Source organism: Prionailurus bengalensis, chromosome B1 (genome assembly GCF_016509475.1).
Source record: "Prionailurus bengalensis isolate Pbe53 chromosome B1, Fcat_Pben_1.1_paternal_pri, whole genome shotgun sequence".
Classification (NCBI taxonomy): Eukaryota; Metazoa; Chordata; class Mammalia; order Carnivora; family Felidae; genus Prionailurus; species Prionailurus bengalensis.
Genome location: NC_057344.1, coordinates 164833318 through 164860485, shown reverse-complemented (window position 1 = coordinate 164860485; position 27168 = coordinate 164833318). Strand labels below are relative to the sequence as shown.

The window sequence follows — 27168 nt, the reverse complement described above, 5'->3', positions numbered from 1 at the left end:
AACTGACAGAGCCACCCAGGTGCTCCAGCCACCCGGGTGTCTATTTTAAATAAACGTGTATTAACTACTTCTAAAACATGCTTTTTAAAAATATGTATTTTTTTAAATGTTTGTTTATTTTTGAGAGACAGACAGAGACAAGAGTGCGAGCAGGGGAGGTGCAGAGAGAGAGAGAGTGAGAGACACAGAATCCAAAGTAGGCTCCAGGCTCTGAGCTGTCAGCACAGAGCCCGGTACAGGGCTTGAACTCACGAGCCATGAGATCATGACCTGAGCCGAAGTCAGGCACTTAACCGACTGAGCCACCCAGGCACCCCTAAAACATACTCTTTATATTATTTTTAAATCTAGGACATACCTAACAACATTGCAGAAAAGCGAGAAAACCTAAAACTTACCTTTCAGTAGAGCTACTTACATGTTTTTGTGTAACATCTTTGAAATTGTTTTCTTTCTTTCTGTAGTTGAGATTGAGTTTGACTCTTTTTCCCCTTCAGTATCCCTTTCTGCAGATGCTGTTCCCAGCAGTTAGACCACAGATTACTTGTTCTTAATTAAACGGGAGGCTGGGAAGGATAGTGGCATGGTCAAGTTCAGGCTACTGGCCATTGGCGCCACACTTTTAAAGGCCTGTCACCTTGTCATCCCTTCTGCCCTGTCTTTACTTTTTGATCTTCCAGGTTCAGCGTGTCTTAGTCTGTTCTGTGTTCTAATAATAACAGGGGTTAAAACAGTGAACCGTAATGGGTGCATAGCGTGGGCCAGCACTGTGCTAAGTGCTTGGCACACACCATCTCATTTGCTGCTCACAATGGCCTTGTGAAGGGGGGCCCGTGCTTCTGTACAGATGAGGACACTGAGGCACAGTGAGATTGGGTCACAAGGGGTCACTCAGCTAGGGTGTCACAGAGCTGAGACTCTAACCCGGGCCTTTCTGATGCCAGAGCGTCAGGGCTCTTGTGACATCAGTGAGATTAAAGGATGAGTTTTACTCTGAACCACGGAGTGGGTCTGCGTTCTTCGGTGGGTGGGGTGGGGCAAAGGGAATGAATCTAGGGCCCCTTGTACCTTGTCACACTTGGAACGCAGCCAGACAGGGTGTCCTGAAGTGGCCGACTCCTTTGAGACGGCACCAGCAGGCACAGGTCGTGGAGTGGAAGACGGGGCTAGGTGGCGCACGGCCTCTCCCGGGCGGATGGCTTCTCGCAGCCTCTTTTACGGGTCCTGTGAGAGTTAGAAGGAAAAAGCCAGCAGCAGTATGCTTGGACAGCTTTAATTTTGGATCTTGTGCTCAGTGAAAATGCTGAGTCACCTACAGTGACCTGCTTCCCACCCCTTATCAGCGTCCTCTTTGTGTGGCTCACCTTTTGGCTCTTGTGCCTTTAAGTAGCAAGTGTTTATTGATGAGAGGAATGATGTTAACGTCTTCCTACTGCTACTTTGTTTCTTTTCATGTTCACCTTATAATCTTTCCAGCTGTACAATCTTTCCCCTACATCTGGAGCTTTTCTTTTTCCCATGCTGACGGGGTCCCTGTGAATGAGTTGGGTTCTGGTCTGTTCTGTGCTGAGCTCGTTCTGGGCTGTGCTGGCAGGCTGGGGCTGGAACTCCCCTCCCTGGCTACATGTTAGAATCACCTGGGTTACTGAAACATCCACGACCCTGCTCCCACTTTTATCTAATTGATCTGGATTGGGGCCCTGGCCGGTTTTCAAGCTTCCCAGGTGATTCTTATGTGCAGCCACTGGATTAGCTTTAAGAAGCTTAATTAGCGAGCTGGGTTTGGTTCGGGCTACGGGGGAGAGGGCGCTGGGCGGATAGCCAGCCATTCCTGCTCATTGTGTGACGTCCCAGCCAGCGCTCAGTGCTTACCGTGTGCCAGGTACTGTTCCAAGCCCATCCCAGCATCAACTCATTTAATCCTCACAGTAGCCCTGTGAGGCAGGCGCTGCTATTTTCTGTTTCATAAAGAAATTCCCACTAGCAACGAAGGGCATGTAGTATGAAACTGACCCACAAACCTAGCACACAAACTTAGAGTAATACAGTAAATCTAAAGCTGGGGTGTGCAGGTGCTGCTTTTGATAGAGTCAGGAGAGGAGAGACCTCTCTGATGAGGTGACATTTGAATAGATATTTCAGTGAAGTCAGCTGGCAGGCTTTGTGGACACCAGAGGTCATTGACGCAGAGGCATATTAAATGCAAAGGCCCTGAGGTAGGAATTCACGTGAGTCTTCAAGGAAGAGAGTGGCTGGAATGGAGTGAGCAAGGATAATGGAATGAGATGACTTAGGTCAGATCATGTAGGGCCTTGTAAGGACTTGTTGAAGACTTGGATTTTTTTTTTTTTTCTTTTATGCTGCAGTAACAAATCCAAAATTGTGTTGCTTGAAATCAGAGGTTGTTCCGTGTTCTTTGCAGGTTGGCAGGGGTCTCCTCTTGACATCATTGACATTCTCATTCTCCGTCTCTCTGAAACTCACTGGACAAAGGGCTTCTGTTTCTAGAAGGAAGGAGGCAAGGCAAACCTAAAGAATAAATTTCAACTACCCTTGATTTTGACAACAGAATTTTTTTCATTTTCCTTATCACTGAGTAAAATCGACATTTCAGGAGAATGGGCCATGTAACCTGTAGCTTGGAGAACCCGTAGCATTACATATTGAACCTGAGTTAGGCCTTAGCCCACTCTGCTCGACCATGTTGTTGTTCTGCCCCAGAAACATCAGGGACCCATGCTGATTTGATAACCTTTAATTTTGTCCGATCTTGTTTCACTTTTTTTGGTCAATAACATGGTTATTCTGCTCCTCCCCTCCTCAAGAGCCTTTACTGGTTTAGTTCATTCATGGTCATCAGGAAGCATTTATTAAGTACATGTCTGTGCATAGTGCTGCATTGAAAACCTCTAGACCTGAGAGCATTGCTCATTGCCCAACTAGAGTTTAGCTAATAATAAAATACTTTCATTCATCGTTAGTGCTCTAGAAGAAGTGTACTTGAAATCAAAATAACACAGGTGTTATTAGTGGTAGCTTCTTTGCACATCTTTTCTCTTAAAAAGTTGGTTGTTTTGGATTCAGCCAGTTTTAGTAACTTTTAAGAAAATGTGACTCTAATTTGTGTACCTGATTATTAACAACTTTGGGTGGGAAATGGTGTTGCTTTTTCCTTTTATGGAGCATGGAGATAGGTCAATTTTTGCTCTGATTACAAATAAGCTAGAATGGAGGAACGGACTTTGGATGGGGAATCAGAAGATGTGAATCATTCCCGGCTTGGCCACAGCTAGCTGTGTGTTCCGCCTGAGCCAGTAAAAGGAGAATTGGACAAACGGACATGAAACGTTGAACTCCTCTCGCATCTCCTGAATGCAGTCATAGTGGTTTTTCCTCCTAGTACAGTGACATTTTATAAAGAGGTTAGTTCTGCGTCCATGTGTAAGGTCAAAGTCACCTGTATTAAAGATAGCACTTGGGAACACTTTGAGAAGGTGCCCCTCGAGGGGTTTTCTCAGATCCACCCAGGACGGCCAGTTCTTTCCTCCAGCATGGGAGCAGATCACTGGCTCTTCAGTGGAGCACCAGCCGAAGCAGCTGGCCTGCATTGAGGGACCGAGTTTTATGGGAAATCCACTTTTAAATACTAGACTCGTCAAGTGTCGTGAGATGCACAAAATGTGACTGGCACGTGGAAACCGAGACTTAGGAGCAGCTATGGGATTTGTATTGCCTGTCTCCAGTTCGTTAAGTAGGATGGAGGGCGGTTGTGGGACAATTGAAATTTCTTCTCTCTTCCTTTTCTTTCTTTCTTTCTTTCTTTCTTTCTTTCTTTCTTTCTTTCTTTCTTTCTTTCTTCCTTTTCTTTTTTTTTTTTGGCAAGTGAATGAAGTTGAATTTGTGTGAGTTAAGCGTGGATCCTCTGCACTCCCACTGTACCGGGATTTCTCCTCTCCTCACTGTGTAACGTGAGGCCCTGCTTGTGCCCCACCTCAGTCACTCCCAGTCGTCTTCATGAGAGGCCACCCACCGTCCAGGCCACGCTCTTGCCGCAGAGTGATCCTTCTAAAGAATTCCTGATTTAAACATTTTGACCCTGTGCAGCACCCACGCTCCCAGCAGTGCTTCTCCGAGTTCTCCAGCAACACTCTGCCATGGCAGAGGTTCAGGGAGTTAAGTGCTCACAGGGTCTTGGCAGCATGGCTCGGTGTGATGAAGTTTCTTTAAAGTCTTGTGCCATAACCGTGTTGTTGTGTTCATAGAATACTCTTAGAGGTGCCTTCTGTTGAGTAGAATCGATGCTGCTTGAATGCATCATGTTTATCTGCTTGGTTTGCATACCCTCTGGTGGCCCAGTGGGACATACGAGTCCTTAAGAGAGTAAATGGAAACTGGTGAGCAGGGTTCACCATTTTCTGACCTTTGCCTTCATTTTCTGACCTTTGCCTTCCTTATGAGTTTCTCTTTTACCACACTGCTTCTCACAGTTCAAGGTCTAATGGTGTGGATGCATTTGAAATGCCCTGAATACATCAAAATTAAGATTTGGTGCCTTTGTATCTGCATTTATTCACAGAGTAATTATTGAGCACCTATTATGTGCCAGAGAGCGTTCTAAGTTGGTACTAGGGATACAGTAGTGGACAAGACCTGAGTCCTGGCTTCTGTGAAACTTACACTTTAATTGGGAGAGAGAGATGACAGATACAGAGGAAAGAAAGAAAGAAAGCATGGTAAGGTGAAAGATCAAAGAAAGGGTCCTGCTCGTTAGTCTGGCAAGGTTGGTAAGAAGGTGATGTTTAAGGGCGCCTGGGTGGCTCAGTCAGTTAAGCGACCGACTTCGGCTCAGGCCATGATCTCACCATTTGTGAATTTGAGCCCCACATTGGGTACTCTGCTGTCAGCACAGAGCCTGGAGCCTGCTTCGGATCCTCTGTCCCCCCCCTCACTCTCTCCCTCCCCTGCTGGTTTTTCTCTCTGTCTCTTAAATAAATAAACTTAAAAAAAAAAAAGGTGATATTTAAATGGCAACCTGGTGAAATGTGAGAGCAAGCTGTGTTATTATTAGAAGAAGGCTCAAGGCAAAGCATGTGTAAAGGTCCTGAAGTAGGAGTGTGCTTGGGATGGTCACTGAACAACAGGAAGCTCGTTGTGGCTGAGGAAGCAGCATGGGGAGGATGGGGAGGAGATGAGATTGCTTAGCCAACTGAGCCACCCAGGCACCAGGGAGGAGATGAGATTGGAGAGGTGGGTAGAGTCAGAGCAGAACCCGGAGCCCAAGATAAGGGCTTTTGTTTTGCCTTGAGTGCCTTCCCCTTCTATCTGTATGTAACTTTTGGGTGAGGTTGGAGTGAACTTTAATTTGTTCCACCTGCTAGCTAGTTGCCCCTCTGCTGAATGATTAGCTCTTCCTCATTTATTTGAAATGCCGTTTTATCATATGTTAATTAATATGTCTGTTTATAGACACGCACATATGTTCATCAGTGGTCTTCACTGATTTGTCTTCTTGCACATGTACCTCTCTATTATAATTGTTGTACCTTTATACCAAGCATGGGCGAACCGTGGCCCACAGGCCAATTTGGCCTACCACTTAGTTTTTATAAAGTTTTACTGGAACACAGCTACACTCCTTTGTTTATGTATTTATGGCTGCTTTGAGCTACCGTGGCACAGTAGTTGCAACAGAGATTGCATAGCCCACAAGCCTACAAATATTTACTATCCGGCTCTCTACAAAGAGCTTACCAACCTCTGTTTTATACTCTGTTTTGATATCTGATAGGGCAGGTTCTCCCTCATTCTTCTTTTTTCAACAATTTCTTGGCAAGGCCAACATGTTTGTTCTTTCAGATGAACTTTAGAATCAATCTGCCCGAGTCCCTTCCTTTTCTCCACCTCTTTTGGGGTGGAGATCTGGGAGGCAGGAAGAATAGGAATTTGATTACATTTAATTTGTAGTTTAGTGCAAAGGGGAAGTGATTGCTTTACAATACTGAGTCTTTCCATTCCAGGAGTGTCATATCTCTACGTTTAGGTCTTTCGGTAAACTTTTATTGTTTTTTTTCATTTGTATGTTACATATTAGTTTATTCCTGTAGGTATTATTGCTTTTTGTTGCTATTACAATGGGGATCATCTCCCAGCTATATTTTACAAGTGAGGATGGTATGAAGGAAAGGATTTGATTTTTAAGTGTTTAATTTGTGTCTGATCCTTTTCTGGAAGTAAACTCCTATAAGGGCTGTTCATTTTTAAATTTGATTCTTGTTGCTGACGGTCAGTTGTCTGAACTCACATAATTGTTTCATTCCTAATATTTATGTCCCTGTCTATATTGTGGAGCTCTAAACCCAGGGGACTTTGGGGACACAGGCTTTGACCTCCCCTCAGTGGCATTCTTTTCTTTTCCATTATGTAGGTCATGCCAAATGGTAATTGCAAAACAAACAAAAAACCAGGGAGCTTTATGCCCAGTCACCATTTGTTGATCGTTTTAAGAATACCCAGAATACCCAGAAGATAATTTAGGCAAGCTGTTTATCAAGCGGGCTGTGCCTTTTTGCAGAGCCAGTTTTGCTTTTAATACAGAATCTAGGGTTTGCATGTCACACAGGAGAGTGACACCCAGTCACTGCTTTACTGTGGAGAGCCATGTGGTCCTGGAGTAAAGGTGACTTAACCTGGCATTTATCCTTTGGAATTGAAATATGAGCAGAAGGAAATTTTTATGAATCAGTTAGTGCTTTCCTAAATACATTCTGTGTAAAGCATTTGATCTTTAGCCTTAACATCTATTCCTTAAGGATGTGAAATCTATTTTAGATTTCAAGGTCTATTACTTGCCCTGAGCACTGAACAGATGAACCATAAATTCAATATGTGTTAACCTTTGTGGATTTATCTTTTAATGCCATTTTTGTCTTTTTTTCCCACTGAATTTGTGCCACCTCCTTAGCTTCTTCTTACCTTGGTGAAGCTAAAGTAAAATTATGTGTGTTGCTGTTTCCTTTTCTTTTTCCTTTCGGTGAAGTGATGATAGTGGATATGGAAATGGAGAATTGCTGACTGTGTTATGTGATTTGGGAAATAAGCCTTGTTATTCTCCTTGCCTGTGAAGTGAAACTTTGTATCTAGAACCTGGTCTTAAACGCTCTTGTATATTTTTTCCACTGTGTTGAGATTACCTTTGACCATCATCGTGGACATCAGTTGGTGGTGTGTGAATACAGAAAGGCCATCACAGGCTGTAACGATATACTGGGCCACATGCCTCAATCACAGAGGGAGCTCCAACTTTGTGGAGTTTCTGTTGTGGGGCTTGACTTGGACCTATGGGAATTAGAGACCATTTTAGATAGAAGTGTGATTTGGAAAATGATATCAGCAAATGTAGTGATCGTTGGTCTCTTTTAGTGAGCACTTAATATGGTCCAGACATTGTAATGAATGAATGACACATCAAGGTGTTGTAATCTCATTTTATAGATGAGAAAAATCAAGATTTAGATTAAATAACTGGTAGACCTGAGATTCAGGTAAGCGCTCAGACTCCACAGAGAGGTTGTAAATCAAGGTGTTTATTTGGCTGTGATTTTTGTATGGAACTGTGTGTGTGTGTGTGTGTGTGTGTGTGTGTGTAGAAGGATTTAGAAATTTTAATTCATTTAGATTCTCTTATGTGAATTTTGACAATTGAATTAACATCAGAGGGGTGGAAAAAGTATAGCATGGGGGGGGGGGGGCTTCTGGAAACCTCAGTGCTTGAATGATCTTTGGCAAGACCCCTTTTCTATTCCCTGCTCCATGTGGCCTCAGTGAAGAGAGAATCTAGACCCTTAATTTTTTTTTTAGTTTTTGTTTTTTTGGGGGGGCCAGGAGTTTAATTCAGGATTTAATTTGGAGATGGAAATGGAATGTATCATTTGTCCTCCAGTTTTTAAATTGCAAGTACGAAAAGGGGCGGTTATGGTGTGGTGGTAGATGTGGGTCAAGGGGGCTGCGGATGTTTAAGCTCCCCAAAGCCTCCTGTGGCTCAGAAGAGGGCTGTTGCTTCTAGCTTTAGAGACCCCATCAGTGTTTATTAAATGTAAACATAAGTAAATAAACACACACGTTCACATGCTCCAAATGCTTTCCTATACCTTTTCTATGCAACTGTACTAATTAAGATGGAAAATCAAGATTCTGTGCCACATTATGTCATCATTTACCTTAAGTGGGGCCAAACCATTCAGATGCTAAACAATTAACACTTGTCTGTATTTGAAGCCCATTTAGAGTCTGAGGCCCTGCTCTGATCGTCTCTCAGCCAAAAATTCTGGGCAGCTCTCAGTGGCTGTGAGTGTCAGACCATGGCCACCGCCAGGTGGGTCAGAGCAGTCCACGTGTTTGTGTGCAAGTGTGGCCTGCCGCTCCTGATGGTGACGTGTGAGGGCCAGAGGCCCTGCTGCCCGCCAGCCCCTCTGCTCTGCAGGCCAGTCCAGAGCCGGATTCCTGGCACAACTGAGAAAAGAAAGTAAAGCTCTCTAAACACTGGCAGCGAAGTCAGCGTGCCTCCCAGACTCGGAGCAGCAGCCCCAAGTCCAGCCCAGAGTCCAGCCCAGCACAGACGGCTGTATTGTAGTGTCTGCCGTTTGCTCTGTTCTTGGCACCCAGTGCCGTGAAGGGCGATTGTTCTCTTTTTTATCCAAATGGCATAACTTGGGGAGTTACAGTATCTTTTCAAGGTTACTTTCAGACTAGCCTTTACGATAGAGTAGGGAAAGGAGCCAATATAAATCTTGATATTTTATGAGAATACTTCCTTGATGCTTTTTCTAATGTGAAATTAGTCATTGACTTTTAACTTGCATTTGTGTCGCCAATATGTATGCAAGCATACTTGACTTTAAAAGAAGCATTTGAGGTTAGAGATTCACAAGCCTAACAGTTGAAAGTTTTATGTTGTTTGGGATTCTACGACGTATGTATGATTTAGCATGTAGTCCTGAAATTATCAGAGATGCTGGGGGGCGGGATATGTTCTTTGAGTTGGACACGTCTGTGAGCCCGGTTTCTGCTGCTTCCCTCCTGGCTCTGTGGCGCTTGTCAGTTCTGCAGTGCGAGTGACTGTAGCCTCCATCCTCGGGTTCTGGGCGCGTGGACTCTGCTTGCAGCACAGTCCTTTAATGTGCCTGTGTTTGCTTGATGGGAGAGGAGGGACTTCGGTTCCATTTTTGCTCTCTCTGTTGTATAGGAGCCAGCAAAATAAATATATTGTAAGAAACGCCAAATGGCTGAGATGCTTTTCTGTTATTTTCTTGCCAGGAGCTTGATTGGATACTGTATCAGTAATTCTGGGGAAGGGAAAGAGAAAGAGAAAGTGAACATGAAAATCTCATGAACTTAAACATTTGGCTGGGGATTTAACTTTATTGTCAGACTTTGGTTCTAAGAGCTAGGTCAATAGTTGCATGTTGAATTTTATTTAGTAAGTATCAAATTAACGAGGTACTATTCAGTGGTATCAAAACATTTGTTTTTCTGCACTTCTGAGTTTTCTTATCTTACAGTTGTTTGGCAGCATGGGAAATAAATGACCCTGAATTTTCTTCTTTTTCTTTTAAAGACTTCCAGCTGAACTCTCATCTCTCAACACTGGCAAATATTCATAAGATCTACCACACCCTTAATAAACTAGTAAGTCAAGCTTTTAAAGACCACCAACTGTTTAAAGTAGTTGTTTTAAGTGTATTTGGTAAAAATTCAGATTATGGATATTGAGATACCAGCTGTTTATGCAAATACTGAATTTTAAAACTTGCTGAATGGTATGTGATTTCTTGGTAATCATGAACATGTTTCTTGCAGAATCTAACAGAAGACGTTGGCCAAGACGATCACCCAACAGGTATCTACAAATGCTTACACTACTTAATTTAATTTAATTTAATTTTTTAAATTACTTTTTTATTTTATTTTATTTTTTTACTTAATTTTAAATAAGCTTCATAATACAAAGTTACGAAGGAGAAATACTAGCTGAGAATGATGTGTGTTGTAATACACTGACAAGTCGCTACTTGGTTGAGGATGTTTTTCAGGGTGTGTGAAGGAAACCATGTTGCAGCTCCTTCCCGGTGGTGTAGCTCCGTGGTGGGTCTCTGGTTTATGTTAGAGTTACTTCAGTCCCTTTAAAGAGGCTGGGGACTCTCCCTAGTGGCCTCACGATACCGTTTCTTTACTAAAGTGCTTTAGTTTATACTAAAAACTTACAGTAATGCAGTTTGAAAGGTATTCCATAAATGCGTGTTGAATTGAGACGAAAGATAATTTGATTGGTGGGTAGGGGTGTGGGTGGGTGGGTGGTATAGGTCCAGAGGATTTACAAATGGAAACATTGAAACAGTTATTATGAGCCGGTCTCTAGTCCTGTGGTTCTCAAACTTCAGCTGGCTTATAATCAGCCAGGGGAGGGCTTGTTAAAACGGATTGCTAGGCTCCACCCCCAGGGTTTCTGATTCTGTAGATTTGGGCTGGGGCCCCAGAGTTTGCGTTTCTATCAGGCTCCCAGATGATGCTGATGCAGCTGGTCTGGAGACCACACTCTGAGAACCGCTTCTCTAAACTGTTGAGAAGCAGAACGTTTAGAAACTTGCACTTGTTCTATGGTTTCTATGACTTCCAGCAAAAGTTATTAAAACGTATTTAGATTTTTTGAAAATTACCACAGTAATTTTCAGGTAATTATAATTATACAGGAATACAGGAATACATGCTTGTTGGTGAATGTTGAATAGCACAAAACCGAATGGAGTGACAAGTGACAGTCTTCCTTCTCTTCTCCCAATCCAGCCTTCCCCCAGTATGCTGTTCAGTGTTTGTTCTTTCAGAGATTTTTATGCGTGCGTTTATACTTTTATAGGACTTCTAAAAATTTAGCATCTAAGATCGTACCTGTACATATTATACAGCATCTTTCATTTTTCATGTAATGGTATATCCTTGGAGGTTTGGGGATTTAGAGCTCTCCCACCCTCTCCTCCACATTGGTTTAGAACCAGTTGAAAATTAGACACAAGATGGAGATTGAAGTACCAGTTTTGTTGGAAAACACAGCTTAGATATATAGCAAGAATGCAGAGGAGTTGTAGTATTTTACCTGAACTAAATAAATAGCCTTACACCCAGTCACCGGCACAACTAGATGAGCACAGGCCAGCACACCTGTTGTCCCCACTCACCCCCAACTCCCCACTTCATGACAGCCCGAAGAGTCTGAACTTCTGCCGGCAGGTCAGTCTGAAGAGGGGGTTCAGACGGGGGCTGGGCCGCTCTGCTCAGCTCCTTCTCCCTGGACCACTAATTGGATTAGACAGTCCTCCTTCCAGGGCAAGGAGTCAGAGAAGGAGAGCAGAGTCTGTGCCAGGAGTGTTCTAGAAGGCCAGGCCACAGAGGCTCCCTTCGTCTGATCTTTTTGTGTCAGCAAATCAACTCGAGGGCAGTCAAAAACAATTTGCTTAATAAATTTTAAAAACATTGTGTGCACATGGTTTTAAAAGAAGTGTCGAAAAGGTAATTTAAAATAGGGGCTCCTGGGTGGCTCAGTTGGTTGAGCACCTGACTTCGGCTCAGGTCATGGTCCCGTGGTTTGTGAGTTCGAGCCCCACATCGGGGTCTGACAACTGGAGCCTGCTTCGGATTCTGTGTCTCTCTCCCTCTCTCTCTGCCCCTCCCTGGTCACATCTGTCTGTCTGTCTGTCTGTCTCAAAAATAAATAAACATTAAAAAAAAAAGAAGGTGTACAATAAAAAATGAAAATTTCTGTTCCATTTTATTACCCCCAGCTTTCATCCCCACTAGTACTCCATGCTTGACTCTGCAGGGGTAACTCTTACAGTCTTCTGTTTATGTCCCAGATGATGATATTTCCCCCCCCAATACTGTATACATTTGTATGTGCCTCTTGTGTTTGTCACTCAGTATATCTTGATCTCTTCATAGCAGCCCATTTATAAAGCATGTGTTCTATACCTTAATGTCTCTGCATTTTTAAAGTTCATGGATATATCATAATATGTTTCTGCAGCCTCCTATTGATACACATTTAAGTGTGTTTAACTTGGCTGCTACAAGTAATGCTGAAATAAAATTTTCAGGGCCAGCTTTAATAGTTAAGTAGTGAAGCACATTTCTCTCCAATTCTAAAATAATATGTTGGTGGCTCTGAGGATTTTTTAAACTTAAGAGTTAGTGTAGTTTTGATTTAAAACTGCTTTTTGTGTTTGTATAGCCTGGAGATTGTCTCTTCTTTAGCTGGGGTAATAAGACCTCTGAGTTCTGAATCCTATACATTATGCAGTTAACTTTGAACTTCAGATTTAAATGAATGTTGTTACTATAGTAATTTTATATCTAAATATTTAACCTGAATATAGCAATTAAATAACTGGAAGCTGTAATTAAGAAAATGAAAGTGGAAAGTGTGTTTGGCCTCGTGCCTCCTCTTGCCCCCTTGGGGATAGTGGATATGTGTGACACTTGGTATGTGACATGCTGGGGCAGTGCCTGGTACCCCAGACGTGCCAGTCAGTGCCAATTAGCACTAGTAATTCCTTCGAATAGTCCATTTCGTTAACGTTTCCCCGTTTGGTTATAGCATCACTTGTGATTCCCATACCTGAGTATACTCAAAAAATTAAACAACATAAAATCTGTAACGTTTGGAAATCCGAGAACATTAATCACTGTAATGCTGCTCTGAATGTTTTGGCACAACGGGGTCTCAGCAGTATCTGCCGGAAACTGTATGTGGAAGAGCCAACCAAGTGCGAAAGAGGCTGGGGTCTTCCTGCTCTGTCTCATCCAGCACTTTCCTTTGGTGCTTTCAGTCTTCCTCCCACCAAAGAGAGACAGACAGACAGACGGACAGAATTGATCTTGGACAAGTAGCCCCAAATCCGAATTATAGGGAGTGAATAAAAAATGGTGGACGGGGAGGACAAAAAAAATGAGTAACAAAGAAGGTAGATGTCAGAAGTCAATATTTAGAGACAAAGGAAAGGAAAAATTTTTTTTTGTCTTAAGTAGTAGGATGAAAATTGCACATTTGGACCCTAATAGTTTCACTCAAGCAAGCAAGTAGTTCAATGATCTGTTCAAGGAAATGAAAGAAAATATTAGGTACTGGAAAGATGTTTTCAAACACGATCTATTTATCAACTTAAATCACTATGTCTTTGTGACATTCTTCAGTGAATAGTGAGGTGAGATAGCTCCATAAAAAGTAGTGAAGTGGCAGAATGAACCACGTAAAATGTTATTAAGTGAAACGAGGTTATGATGCAACAAACTCAATAAAATGGAAAATTAGATGGTGGAATTTTTTAAAGTTTTTTATTTTTTTAAGTTTATTTTTGGAGAGACAGAGACAGTGTGAGTTGGGGAGGGGCAGAGAGAGGAGGGGGAGAGAGAGAGAGAATCCCAAGCAGGCTCCGCACTGCCAGTGCAGAGCCCAGCTTGGGGCTTGAACCCACGAAACTGTGAGATCACGACCTGAGCCGAAACCAGGAGTCGGATGCTTAACTGACTGAGCCACCCAGGCACCCCAGACAGTGAAAGTTTTGTACTGGAACATGCATTTCTACTAAGTTAGGAAAGGTCAGAATAATTCTGTAATTTTATGGGCCTCTTGAGGCCCACAAACAAAAAGGTCAAAAAGGGAAAGGCAGTGGTGCACCTACTTAAATAATGTTTACTAAGAATAACATATTTAGTTAAATTATTATCAAGACAACAAGCTGGATAGTCATTAAAGGGCCTTGGTCCAAACAGGTGAACTCAAGTTTCTCTTTAAAATAGATTTTCTAGGATCAGCTATTTAAAAAAAAAAAAAATGTTGAAAAATGTTGGCAGTATTCCTAATTGTTTAATGTGGGAAGAACTCATTGACTACCTGATTTATTTGAAAATGCGGTCAATTAATAGAATATTTCATTTGTTGTAACAACTTAGATCACTTCAGATCTACTTTAGTGATCTGAAGTTCTTTTAAAACTAAGCCAAAAAGAAATGAACTCAAATCATAACCTGGGGTAAAAAATATAAACAATTTTTATTGCCTTCCTATGGATCATATATCGACCCTAGCATCTCAGGCTAGATTTCAGACTGACTGGCCGTCTAGTGTAGAAGTATTGAGACTGAACACCAGAACATCAAGATAATTATAAGGAGTGAGAATTCTAGCTTGGGATTATTAGTTGATACTAGTCTTCTCTCTCTCCTGCTTTATTATGAGTATCAGAAGGCTTTTCTTCTTTCCTATGTATCTGCCAAATATTTCTCCTGATGTAAGATAGATCTTTAAAATCTTTTTCATCACCACTTTTTCTTGGGTGATTGGCAAAGAATGAAAACTTGCAGCTCTGATCATTTCAGATGAATTTTGGGGTTTCTTAAAGTTCATCTACAGGAAGTTGCTTTTCTTTGTTAAGTATTTATTGATGTAGGAATTTTTGGGTACTCAACCTAATGGGACAATTTTCTCATCTGTAGAATTGGGACAGTAATAACACCTCTCAGATTAGTGAGCATAACTTTGAAAGTTCTTCAGAGTTATCTTTAAAATGCCAGATATTTTAATAATAATATTTTGCCTCTAATATTTTGCCTAATATTTTGCCTCTACCTGTAATGTCAGATTGATTGTGTTTAAGTAAATACTTACAGAGTGTTAAAATAGTCCATTCTTTGTTTTGTTTTTTAAAGTTTATTTATTTATTTTGAGAGAAAGAGAGAGGGTGCGTGAGCAGGGGAGGGGCAGAGAGAGAGAGGGCGAGAGAGAATTCCGAGCAGACTCTGAGCTCTTACTTGGAGCCCGACGTGGGGCTCTATCACAGGAACTGTGAGATCATGACCTGAGCTGAAATCAGCAGTCGGATGCTTAACTAACTGAGCCACCCAGGTGCCCCAAATAGTCCGTTCTTTGAAGCAGATAAACATTTCATAACGTTCTTGTTACTTATTATTTTGTTTTTTTAAAGATAAAGTTTAATTGAAGTAGATTATGTGATATAAGTTCCAAGTAAAGCATAAATATAATGATGCAAATAAATACAAATTTGTAAAACATTCATTTAAACAAATACAATTTTTATTACAAAAAGACTTATCACAGAGTTATTTTAAGGGGCAGACATTCTTGAATATTTTTGTTTAAAAAAATCCTAGTTTTCCAGGAGACTTAAAGTGAAGTGCTTATTTTCCTGACGAATGGGAAAAAAATCTGAAATTATGGTATGTTATCTGTTCATAGGTATTTTAAATCTCTGGAAAGGTACTGAAGAAACGTACTGACTTTTGTTTGTTTGTTTGTTTGTTTTGAGAGAGAGAATGTGTGTGTGCACATGAGCAGTGGAGGGGCAGATGGAGGGAGGGAGAGAGAATCCCAAACAGGCTCTGCGCTGTCAGCACAGACCCTGGTGCGGGGCTCGTTCTCACAGAAGCGTGAGGTCACGACCTGAGCTGAAACCAAGAGTCAGACGCTCAACCGACTGAGCCCCCCAGGTGCCCCGAAACGTACTGACTTTTTAAAGTAGAATTTGATTTATACATGTTTTAGGAACACATTTATTTAACAAATATTTATTGAGAGTCTCCTTTTGGATTCTCAATAATGTATGTATCTTATTATTATTGTACTGAGACACTGTATTGCCTGCTGTCTATGCACAGGTAAACCAAACGGGGCCCTGCAAGCCAGGGCGTATTTGGAATGTGCGCTTAAAAACCCTAGTTTATTGCTCTTGCTCAGCTGGGATCCCTGGAGCCGTGTTGGGGGGAAGAGGAGCAGTATTGGGGCAAATACGCCTTGAGTTGTGTGCTCTCTGTGTATTTCGTTGACTTGGTTCGTGTTGGCAAAGTATTTCAAGTAAACTTGTTTTCCTTGCATTAAAAAATTGCTTTTTATGTAGCCTGAAACTTTTCACTGTCGTTATGGGTTCTATCTCGGGTTCTACCTGTGAAGCTGTGCTGTGTCGTCCCCTGTATCTTCCCTGGCATGGGAATTGGATGTGTCTTTCCTCTGAGGCAGGGTTGAAAGGCTCAGTGAGCCAGTGAGTGCTGGAAAGGTGAACAGATGTTGTTTCTTTGTGAAAGATGGCCTCACAGTAGCCACTCACTTACGCTGATCGTTAGAGTAGAGAGATCTGAACAGAAGCCATAGTTCTTGGCTAGAAGGAAAACATTTTAAATAAATAAAAGAATAAAATGCCAAATTGGGGCTCAAATATGAGTGCGTTTTACATGGACACGAGGAAAAGTGATTTGTGAAACCTTTTCACAGAAAGCATCAAATAAGGAAGAAAAAAGAGAAAGTTGAAAACGTTAGTTAACTTAAGATGTTTGTATGTTTCCCAAAAACATGATGCTCTTGTTGAGTAGGGTTCAGTGAAAGCCAGACATTATACCTGTTTGTCTATGAGGAAGCGGGTAGGAGAGGATCGAGTGGGTTAACCTTTATTGGCGAATATTGTGAAGACGTTAGTTTAAATAGTGTTCGCTGTTCCACGGGCTGAGGGGATAGTACATTTTCCTCTGTGTTCTGCAGACACTGGTGTGAGGGAGAGTTTATTGCCAGACTAGGTGCTCAGAACTAAGCCATGACCGGCACTGGAAGGAAATGACTTTTCTTCATACGTACACATTCAGGGAGGGGAAAGTGAGCCTCAAGGTTTAAGACAGACTACTCTTCCTTCCTTCCTTCCTTTCTTTTTTTTAAGTTATAGTTGATATACAATGTTGTATTAGTTTCAGGTGTATAACATGTTGGTTTGGCAGTTCTGTACGTTACAGCGTTCACCGAGGTAAGTGTTGTTTACCGCGTCTCACCATACCCGGTTATTACGGTATTATTCGCTATATTCTGTACTTTGCATCCCTGTGACTTACTTATTTTATAACTGGAAGTCTGTACGGCTGAATCCCTTTCACCTATTTTGCCCACCTCCCCCCGACCCACCTCTCCTCTGGCAGCCACCAGTTTGTTCTCTGTATTTATGAGTCTGTTATTTTTCGTTTGTTCATTTGTTTTAGTTTTTAGATTCCACATACAAGGGAAATTCTGTGGGATTTGTCTCTCTCTGACTTCTTGCGCTTGGCATAATACTCTCTAGCTCCATCCATGTTGTTCAAATGGCAAGATTTCATTATTGTTTGTGGCTGAATAATATTCCATTGTGTATGTGCCCACATCTGCTTTATCCCTTCATCTGTTGAGGGACACTTAGGTTGCTTCCCTATCTGGGCTATTGTAAATCGTGCTGCAGCACACCTAGGCGTGCATATATTCTTTTCAAAATAGTGTTTTTGTTTTCCTTGGGCGAATACCCAGAAGTGGGATTGCTGAGTCATATAGTAGTTACGTTTTTAATTTTTTTGAGGAACCTCCACACCGTTTTCCACAGTGGCTGCACCAGCTTGCATTCCCACCAACAGTGCACAAGGGTTCCCTTATCTCCACATCCTCGCCAACATTTGTTATTTCTTGGACAGACTGTTATTTCTGAGCAGTGTGGCAGGCTTTCCAGCTAGGCAGGATGTACTTTTACGTTCTGCAGGCCCCAGCCCAAAGCGTTAACGGACAAGAATGAATCTTTTTCTTGTGTGTTGGCAGTCTCCAAAAGCTTGGGTCGCTCTGAAACTCTTTGGACCTTTTTGTATGCTCCCGTGTTGTTTATAAGCAGGACCACCCCTTCATAGGGAAGATGGTGTGTGTGGTGGTGGGCAACACTTTCTCTGGCTTTCTCTTCGGGTTATTGCTGCTGTTGTCGGGGAGAGAGACACGGTACGCCTTGTGTCTCTGAAAACCCCCCTGCTTGCATTCTTGCAAGGACAAGATCTGGTTGGGACCTGGAGTAGGGCCACTGAGGGTCGTCTTTCTAGCCCTGTTTGGGGTCTGCTTCTGTGCTAAAGGAGCAAGCAGGACCCTCGAGCTCACGTGTTGTTCAGGACCTGGCATTGGGTAGAAGCCTCATTCAGGCTGTGGTCCTGGTTTGTAACAGAAAAGGTGCTTTTGGCTGCTCCGTTCCTAAAGCATATCACCCTGGGAACCTAGCACAGTGTGGAAGCCTCACTGTGAACTGGGCTTTAGGTTCCAGTCCTGATCATTGCACTTCTTGTGGTTGTGACCATGAGCTATTGACAACTCTCTTCCTGCCCACAGAACAGTTTTCTAGAAGGAGCTGTCTGTGTGCACTGTGTTCGCTCCCTCACCTCGCATCCCTCCGCAGCCCATCGCAGTGTGGCCCCCGCCCTCACCGGCCCCGCGCTGCTGTGCTTCGTTGCCCGTTGTGGTGTGTCCCTTTTGCTCCTTCCCTGAGCTGACCTCTGTGTGCACTTGACCGCAGCCCGAAACTGTCTCTTCCTGGCTTGTAGGACATTATACTTTCCTAGGTTTTCTCCCTGTCTGGGTCTTTCCCTGACCCTTAAACATCCGTACTCCCCAGGGCTGTGTCCTGAGTTCCTGCTTCTCATCTCTGCCTGGATGGCCTCAGTGGCTACAGAAAATAGCGGCTGAGGGCTTGGACTTTGCTGCCAAGCTGCTTGGCTTCCGTCATCCATTTCAACTACCGCTTTCTGGCTGTCACTTAATCTGTCTTCTTCAGTTTCTTAGTATGTAAAAATGGGGTGCTAATCATACCTACATCGCAGGGTTGCGATGCAGCCTGAGCACTGCCCGCATACCTCCAGTATGGAAGTTAGAGCGTGTTTCTTTATGTCCCTGCCATCTGTCTACACATAGCGCTTGGCACCTAGGCACTCAGTGAATGGATGTTTTCCTTCGTAAAAATCCAGAGAGGTAGGTATCACAGTTCTTACTCCTTAAATGAGGAACCAGAATAGGGTAGCGGTTGACCAAGCCACACAGTTAGATGAAGAGCCAGAACTTACTCGTCGAATGCAGGTCATTTAAACACTAGCCCCTTATGCTGCCTCTTGTCTCTGACTCAGTGAGAGCCCAGAGCCTTCCACCAAGGAGCTGATAGAAGGAGGAGAGAGTCATGGAGGTCCAGAATACACCGCTGAACACTTTTGGGACCTTGGAAAATCACGTGGCTGCCTGAGCCTTGGTTTTTCCCATATGTCAAGTACAGATTATGATCTTTCCCCTGCCTGACATTTGGGGTTATTGTGGGGACCAGATGGCATATCTGATTACCCCTGTGCCAGGATGGATACAAGTATTTTAATTTATAACGGTTTTAGTCTGAAACGAGACTGTCTGGGTTTGCACCCCAGTTTTGCCACTTGACTCCCCATCTCCGTTTTCTCATCTGCATGGGCAACAAAGGTTATTCTCTTTTCATAAGCCTGTTTGGAGGTAACAGGTCAGTAGGTCATATGAACGGGTTCTGGCTCACAGGGAGGTCCCTGTAAGTGCTCTACGTTGTGATTGTTGTTACTATAGTTTAGTATCTTTTACCAAATGGAAGTTATGCGTCTGAAAACCCAGACTGAAAGTGGCAGAAACAAACTCAAAATTAGTATGGAAATTGTGCTCAAGATCATGTCAGGCTTCTGTCCAAAAAATCTAAATCCTGTTTTTCTTTTCTTTTTTTTTTTTTTTTTAAACGTTTTATTTATTTTTGAGACAGAGACAGAGCATGAACGGGGGAGGGTCAGAGAGAGGGAGACACAGAATCTGAAACAGGCTCCAGGCTCCGAGCTGTCAGCACAGAGCCCGACGCGGGGCTCGAACTCACGGGACCGCGAGATCATGACCTGAGCCGAAGTCGGCCACCCAACCGACTGAGCCACCCAGGCACCCCTCTTTTATTTTTTTATTATTATTTTTTTTAACGTTTATTTATTTTTGAGACAGAAGGAGACAGAGCATGAACGGGGGAGGGTCAGAGAGAGAGAGGGAGACACAGAATCTGAAGCAGGCTCCAGGCTCTGAGCTGTCAGCACAGAGCCCGACGCGGGGCTCGAACTCACGAACCGAGAGATCATGACCTGAGCCGAAGTCGGATGCTTAACCGACTGAGCCACCCAGGCGCCCCTAAACCCTGTTTTTCTAAGATGAGATATCCCTGAAGCTTAAGAGTATTGGGACTGAGGTGCCTGTTTGTATTTTAGATTCAAGGTTACTGGTTGATCTGGCCTTGCCTCATGAAATACGCAATTGAGATAGCAGTGCAGTTCCTTTTGAAGGAACGTTGACAAATAAGAGAGACCGAAAGCTTTGATGATTTATATTAATGTTTTTGGAGAGTAAATGGAAATTGTGATAACTTCCGTTTCTGATGTGGTTTTGTGGGGACAGTGTTAACTTATTTGTGTCACTGCAAGGTTTATTTCTTGACTATAACATTCTCTCAAAGAGGAACTAAAAACCTTTTGTTCACCTTATAACATTTACAGATAACCTCTAAACCCTTTACAGTACAAGCCGTGAAAGTCTTTAATTTGGTGGTGGTATTCTTTGGAAATGTTAGGATGTGGCTAAACTTGATGTTGTGCCCTTTGACTCTCTGTTCGTAGGAAGCCTGCGGTCTTGCAGTTCCTCAGACTGCTTTAGTAAAGTGATGCCGCCGAGGAAAAAGAGAAGACCTGCCTCTGGAGATGATTTGTCCGCCAAGAAAAGTAGACATGACGGGTATGTCGTAGATCAGCGCGGATGATGTGTATCAAAGAGGCACATTCCTACCCAGCCCTCTGTGGGTCTGGTCGTGCGCAGATTCCCCTGGAATGTTGTTTTGGTTCTGCCAGGTGTATTTTCAAGGTGTAATTATCTTGCGATTCTTCTTTCGTGTGGGGGTTTCTAAAACGAAAACAAACTTCGGTAAGTTGAGTTCTTAGGAACCGAAGTTTTACCTTAGTCCACTGATCCACCAAAACTCGTGTAGAGTTTTTCTTTCCTTTGAAGGGCCTGCCATCTGTGCGTGTTGAGGACCGCGGGATTGGTATGCGTGTGTTCTTTAAGAGGTCTCACTGAGCACACAACCACAGGAATCCGTAATTGCTTTCGCAAGGGACCCAGGCTGGGTTGCTAGAGAGCGCTGCCGGGACTGAACGCTCTGAGCCCGCTCGGAGTATTAGCCGAGCAGAGGTTGAGTCTCAGATGAGTGAGAATTTGTTAGGAACTGTGAAAAAATAAGACCTTGTCAACGAATTCTTTTTCCAACAAGTGAACTGTTTAATTTTGCTAACTCTAAAAAGTCATTAGACTTGTTGATTTGAGGCATCTCTATCATTGCGCCTTGATTTTCATACATCATTTTTCCTTTTCTCTCTCTCTCTCTCTCTCTCTCTTTTTTTAATAATGAACAAACATCATAATTTTAGTCTTTGCTACTTTTCTTACATTTTCCTCCACTCTGGCCTGCAGGTTACTTCACTGATGGGCCTGAATATTCACATCTATAAATCAAGGAGATTAGATGAGATTTTTTCATTTTTTTTTCTTGCTGTGATACTTAATAGGTTCCAACTCTGTTGGAAGGATAGAGAGACTGACTCTGAAAATGTGAAAATAATATGACTCTTCATATCCCAGATGAGTAGAAAATAATGATCTCTAAGAAGACAGCGGTGATTTAGAAGATAAGCACCAGCAGTGTGTAGACCAGTGATTTTCAGCTTTGGGAAGCCAGGTTACTTGATACTTCTTTGGTGTAAAGAATTATTTTTTTTAATTAAAAATTTTTTTTTAAATATTTTATTTTTGAGAGAGAGACAGACAGAATGCCAGCAGGGGAAGGGTGGAGAGAGAGGGAGACACAGAATCTGAAGCAGGCTCCAGGCTCTGAGCTGACAGCACAGAGCCCGACGTGGGGCTCGAACTCACAAACCATGAGATCATGACCTGAGCTGAAGTCGATGCTTAACTGACTGAGCCACCCAGGCGCCCCTTTGGTGTAAAGAATTACTAAGTTCTGATAATCACATAGCATTTTGTGACGGTGTATGTAGACTTGTTATTTCTCCCCACAGTCTGACAGAACTTAGTATGAAGGAGCTAGTTTGGAAACTGGTAGCTGTGTTGCAGAAGGATGTGAGGTACTCTTACTGATAGCATTTCATTGGCCACCCAGGGGGTAGGGGTCTGTAGCTTTAGCTCAGTTTCCCTCTTGGTCTTTTTTGAAAAACAAGTTTACTTACATACCATAGCTTTCATCCATTTTAAGTGTACAACTCAGTGATTTTTACGAAGTGGTTAGGAATTACGCAGCTGTCCCTACAAGGCAGTGTTAGAAGGTCCCCACCACCCACTGCGATCCCTGATGCCCATTCACAGTCTGTCCGCATTCCTGCCCCCAGACACTGCAGTCACCCATCCAACTTCTCTCTACAGATTGGCCTTTTATGTGAGTGGTCTTCATGTGTCATGCTTCTGTCACTTAGCATGACGTTTTAGAGGTTCATCCATGTAGTAGCATGTGTCAATATTTTTCTCTTATTTATGGAATGGTATTCAGTTGTCCTTTTTTATGTGGGGTGTTTTTAGGCCATTCAGACATTACAGTGTCATACGGAGGTCTCCGTGTTGTTACATAGACTGTGAGCTAAGAATGTCTAGGCCCAGGATTGGAACCTGTGCGTTTGAACTCTTGGCCAGTACTCCCCTTTGTTTCTGGGTAGTATGGCTAACTCTTCTAGAAGAAATAGAACACTGGTGGTTTGCAGTTTCAGTATCTTAATACCCTGTAGCCATGTTTGGTATCAAAACCCAGAATCTCTAATCAGAGGTACATACAGTTACTCTGATAAATGCCTAGGTCATGAGTAAATACTTACTAAAAAGTAATTATGTGTGACCTTTACAATATATACTATATAAAACTACATTCATAAATGTTCATATATATACACACACACACACACACACACACACACACACCTATTTAGGCAACTTATATAGAAATGAGAGAAAGAAAAAGTATACGCTCCTAATTTTTCTATTAAAGTGACTATTTTCAAGATCCTTCCTTCGTTCCCCTCCCCAGGTAGGGAATATCTTGGTCCTTAGCCCCAGGTCATCATAAAATAGAGAATTCTGCAGCAAGTCACAGTGTTGGAGGAGGAAGCCACCCTGCCTCCCGACTCAGTTCTCCAGCTCATGCTAGCCGTCCCCACAGTAGGGGGGTGTTGCAAGAGAGTGGCAGAAACCAAGGCTTCTCTGTACGTCTCTCTCCTGAGGTGTTTTCCTGGAGGTGGAGACATAATTTGATGTTTCTTTTTATTTGCTTCATGGTCCCTTGACATGTCTAATACTGACAGGTTCTTCCCTAGACTGTGTTCTGTGCCCAGCCTGACTTGTAGGACATGAAAGTCAGGAGGCTTTTCATGCAGAGACATGAGTGGGTTCTAGGGTCATTACTTGAAGAAAACACCTCAGCTGTTGCTGACCATGTCTCACTATATCATTCTGTAGTTGGTTCTGGCTAGTGGGGTAGAGGGGAGGATATCCAGTCAGTTCTTACTGATCACTTGTTAATCAGAGAAGAACCTGTATCAAGTGTTTACTGTTTAATTCTGTTATGGGTATGACTGTGTTTAAAACTGTAGTTATAAAAGCTGAAGCTTCTGAATGCAGGAAGTAAAATGTTTAAAATATACTGGGAATCTGATTGAGTAGGTATCTGGTTTGGGTAAAAGAGTAAAAACTATCTGCTACTGAAAAGAAATTCAGCATCTTTAAATAATTTCAGATTCCTTTCTCAATTTCTAGCATGTATAGAAAATACGATTCAACTAGAATAAAGACTGAAGAAGAAGCCTTTTCAAGTAAGAGATGCTTAGAGTGGTTCTACGAATATGCTGGTAAGGTCCTCGCTTATACTATCTAATACTGATCCTCATGAAAATAAGGAATACCTTAGGGGAGATTAAAGAAGTTTAAAATGTGTACTTTTCTAATGTGGTTTCTGTGCTGTCTCTTCCTGTTTGAGGGAGGGAACACAGTCGAAACAAATCACCAAATGTCCTATTTATAGCCAGCAGCTAAGCCAAAGAATTCAGAACACTAGAACGGAACTGAAAAGATGAATGCACTTGGGAGAAATACTCTGGATTGCTAGGAAACCTATTTAGAATGCTGGTAGTGGGTGATGATTTGGTTTGTATATCAAAGTTAAAATAAGCTTTGCTTGCTTTGAACCTTTTTGTGCAATGGAATTTCTTATATTAAGTGTCTGTTTTGAAAGATCATTTGGTGGAGAATGTTTGTTTTGTCATTTAAAATGTCTTAAGTTCAGTCCTTTTTTTTGCAGCTGACAGTAACTGGTTGGATAATATAATACTGGAGTCTAGGGGTTGTTTGTCACTGTAGCTGTGCGTGGTGTAAAAAGAAAAAGGAATATGTCCAGATAAGTTTGAGCTCAAGGCTCTTTTACTTTTCCTCTTCACCTTATTTCAGGTCCTCTCCTGCCCTATCAACTTGACAATTTCAGCCACTTTCAGACCGATTTTCGTATCATGTGTCTCTGCTCCCAGCTAGGTTTCACGCACCTTCCGTTGTCTCATTTAAAAAAACAAAACAAAAACAAAAAACTGAACAGGTAGATCATACACGTCATTCCCTAACAATCCACTCCAGCTTCGCCCCCTGCTGAAAAATCCCTGCTACCTATATATGGGTTGAAAGACATCTGACTCACTGCCGTCCCCTTACCTGGAGTGTTTTTTTCTCCACTTTTCCATCTGACAGCTGTGCTGTACATCTTCTGAGCCCCTTAATTTGCTTAATAGCCTTCTTTGTACTTAACACAGCACAGGACAGTTTTCATAACTAGTTCTGATACCCTTTTATTGGGGGTCAAAGTGAGGGTTCCTCCTATGGCCTGATCTTGCCACCCCTCCCACCTCTCCCCACCCCCACCTGACCCTAGCCCTTCTCTAATAACAGCCTTGCCTTTTTGGCCACAGAAGTTGTTGTAGGGGCTGACGGGTTACCTAGGCCAGGCCGACAGATAAAATTTCCCAGGATTTTCAGATTGAAGCTGGGAGGGAGAAGGGCTTCTTTCTCTTCGGGTGGAAGGTTTGAAAGGACGCGATCCTGATTCCTGTAGGTCTTTGGTTTTGTGAGCTACCCCAGTATCTTTCTAATGAATTCTCCTCTATTACTTGAACTAGTTTGAGCTAGATTTTGTTTGCAGGCACGGACATTAGTATAAACACTTAACGCAGTATTAGAATGTGTGTGTTCCCATGTTTATATCATGAGAATACGAATCTTTTGAAGACATTTCGTGTCCCTAGGAAAAATGGGTGGCACTTTTCCAGGTGTTTGATATATAGGTACTGAATGAAGAGTTTTCTCGTATTCGTATCACCTTGATTATGAAAGTTTTTTGCTTTCTTATCTTGGTTCACATTTATTTTTATGAAATGTGTTATGAAAAGGAAGTTTTATTTTTTTAGTTTTTTTAAAATATAATTTATTGTCAAATTGGTTTCCATACAACACCCAGTGCTCATCCCAACAGGTGCCCTCCTCAATGCCCATCACCCACTTTCCCCTCTCCCCCACCCCCACCCCCCATCTACCCTTAATTTGTTCTCAGTCCTTAAGAGTCTCTTACGGTTTGTCTCCCTCCTTCTCTGTAACATTTTTCCCCCCTTCCCCTCCCCCCTGGTCTTCTGTTAAGTTTCTCCAGATCCACATATGAGTGAAAACATATGGTATCTGTCTTTCTCTGCCTGACTTATTTCACTTAACATAATACCCTCCATTCCATCCACGTTGCTGCAAATGGCATGATTTCATTCTTTCTCATTGCCAAGTAGTATTCCATTGTATATATAAACCACATTTTCTTTATCCATTCGTCAGTTGATGGACATTTAGGCTCTTTCCATAATTTGGCCATTGTTGAAAGTGCTGCTATAAACATTGGGGTACGAGTGCCCCTATGTATCAGTACTCCTGTATCCTTTGGGTAGATTTCTAGCAGTGCTATTGCTGGGTCATAGGGTAGATTTATTTTTAATTTTTTGAGGAACCTCCACACTGTTTTCCAGAGCGGCTGCACCAGTTTACATTCCCATCAACAGTGCAAGAAGGTTCCCGTTTCTACACATCCTCTCCAGCATCTATAGTCTCCTGATTTGTTCATTTTAGCCACTCTGACCGGCATGAGGTGATATTTCATTGTAGTGTTGATTTGTATTTCCCTGATGATGAGTGACATTTAGCATCTTGTCAGTGTGTCTGTTGGTGAAAAGGAGGTTTTAAACAGACAAAAAGTATACTTAATCCCACCATTGTAGCACAGCTATTTTGATTTTTTGTGTGGATGTGTCTTCGTTTACAAGCAAACATAATTTTTCCATGGCATGATCACATTTCTGTTTCCTTTAAAAAGAGCAGATTACAGTTTTCCTTTTTGTTTGCTTTTCTCTGGCTCAGGAAGGTGACATTTGGGATAAAGATTAAGCCACAGTTTTTAGGATCCTGGAGATCCCTGCCAGGTGGTTCCTTGCATTCATCCCTGCAAAAAGTGTTTGTGGGTGTGGCCATCCCTATTTTTACCAAGCACCCCCCCCCCCCGCCACCCTTTTCTTCTTTTCCTGTATCAATAGGGAAAATGCCTTGAAAGTGGAAATAATTAAGAGCCCCAACTGACACCCACTTCACTTTTAATATCGAACCACATGAATAAAAACTGTAGATCATTATTATTTTAGAAAAACCAATGGTGAAATGACCCGGGGTGACTGTCAGGTTGTGCTGTAGGATGAGTCTGTAGGCCACAGGCTCCCTGGATGCTAGAATGAGGAAGGCTTCACAAGCTGTGGTGCATCCTGTTTCCTTAGAAAAAAGTCAGCTGGTGTGGGCCGACTCCCTGCACTTTAATCCAGAGTGAATGGAGGGGTGGGTAGAGGCCTTGGTAGTGGAGCTGCTTCACATGGGTGCCGCCTTGTTCTTCCCAGAGTTCTCCATTCCACTCCTTACCCTGCCTCCACCATCCATGGCTCCTGCAGCCTGAGCCCCTCTCCTCCCAGCTTTGGCCCAGCCGGTTAACCCCAGCCCTCCTTTACACATTCTAGGATGCAGCCTCCCACCTTTTAGAATCCCTGTCAACTCCATTTCTGGTTCTCAGAGATTTAATAGGGAAACTTACTCCACTGGGGGCTCCTCCTGTTCTCTGTGGTTACAGGTTTACGCCCTTCTGTGCT

At 42.6% G+C, this 27168-nt stretch overlaps 1 protein-coding gene across 7 annotated transcripts in view; it reads left to right on the top strand.

The window, feature by feature from the left end:
• Positions 1 to 27168, top strand: part of DCUN1D4 (defective in cullin neddylation 1 domain containing 4) — an 85567-nt gene that overhangs the window by 20769 nt on the left and 37630 nt on the right. For all 7 annotated transcript variants that reach the window (XM_043572683.1, XM_043572682.1, XM_043572684.1 and 4 more), the window contains 4 exons: positions 9614 to 9684; positions 9856 to 9895; positions 20530 to 20644; positions 23720 to 23811. In XM_043572683.1, the coding sequence (XP_043428618.1) occupies positions 9614 to 9684; positions 9856 to 9895; positions 20530 to 20644; positions 23720 to 23811 (318 nt within the window). The remainder of the gene's footprint in view (positions 1 to 9613; positions 9685 to 9855; positions 9896 to 20529; positions 20645 to 23719; positions 23812 to 27168) is intronic.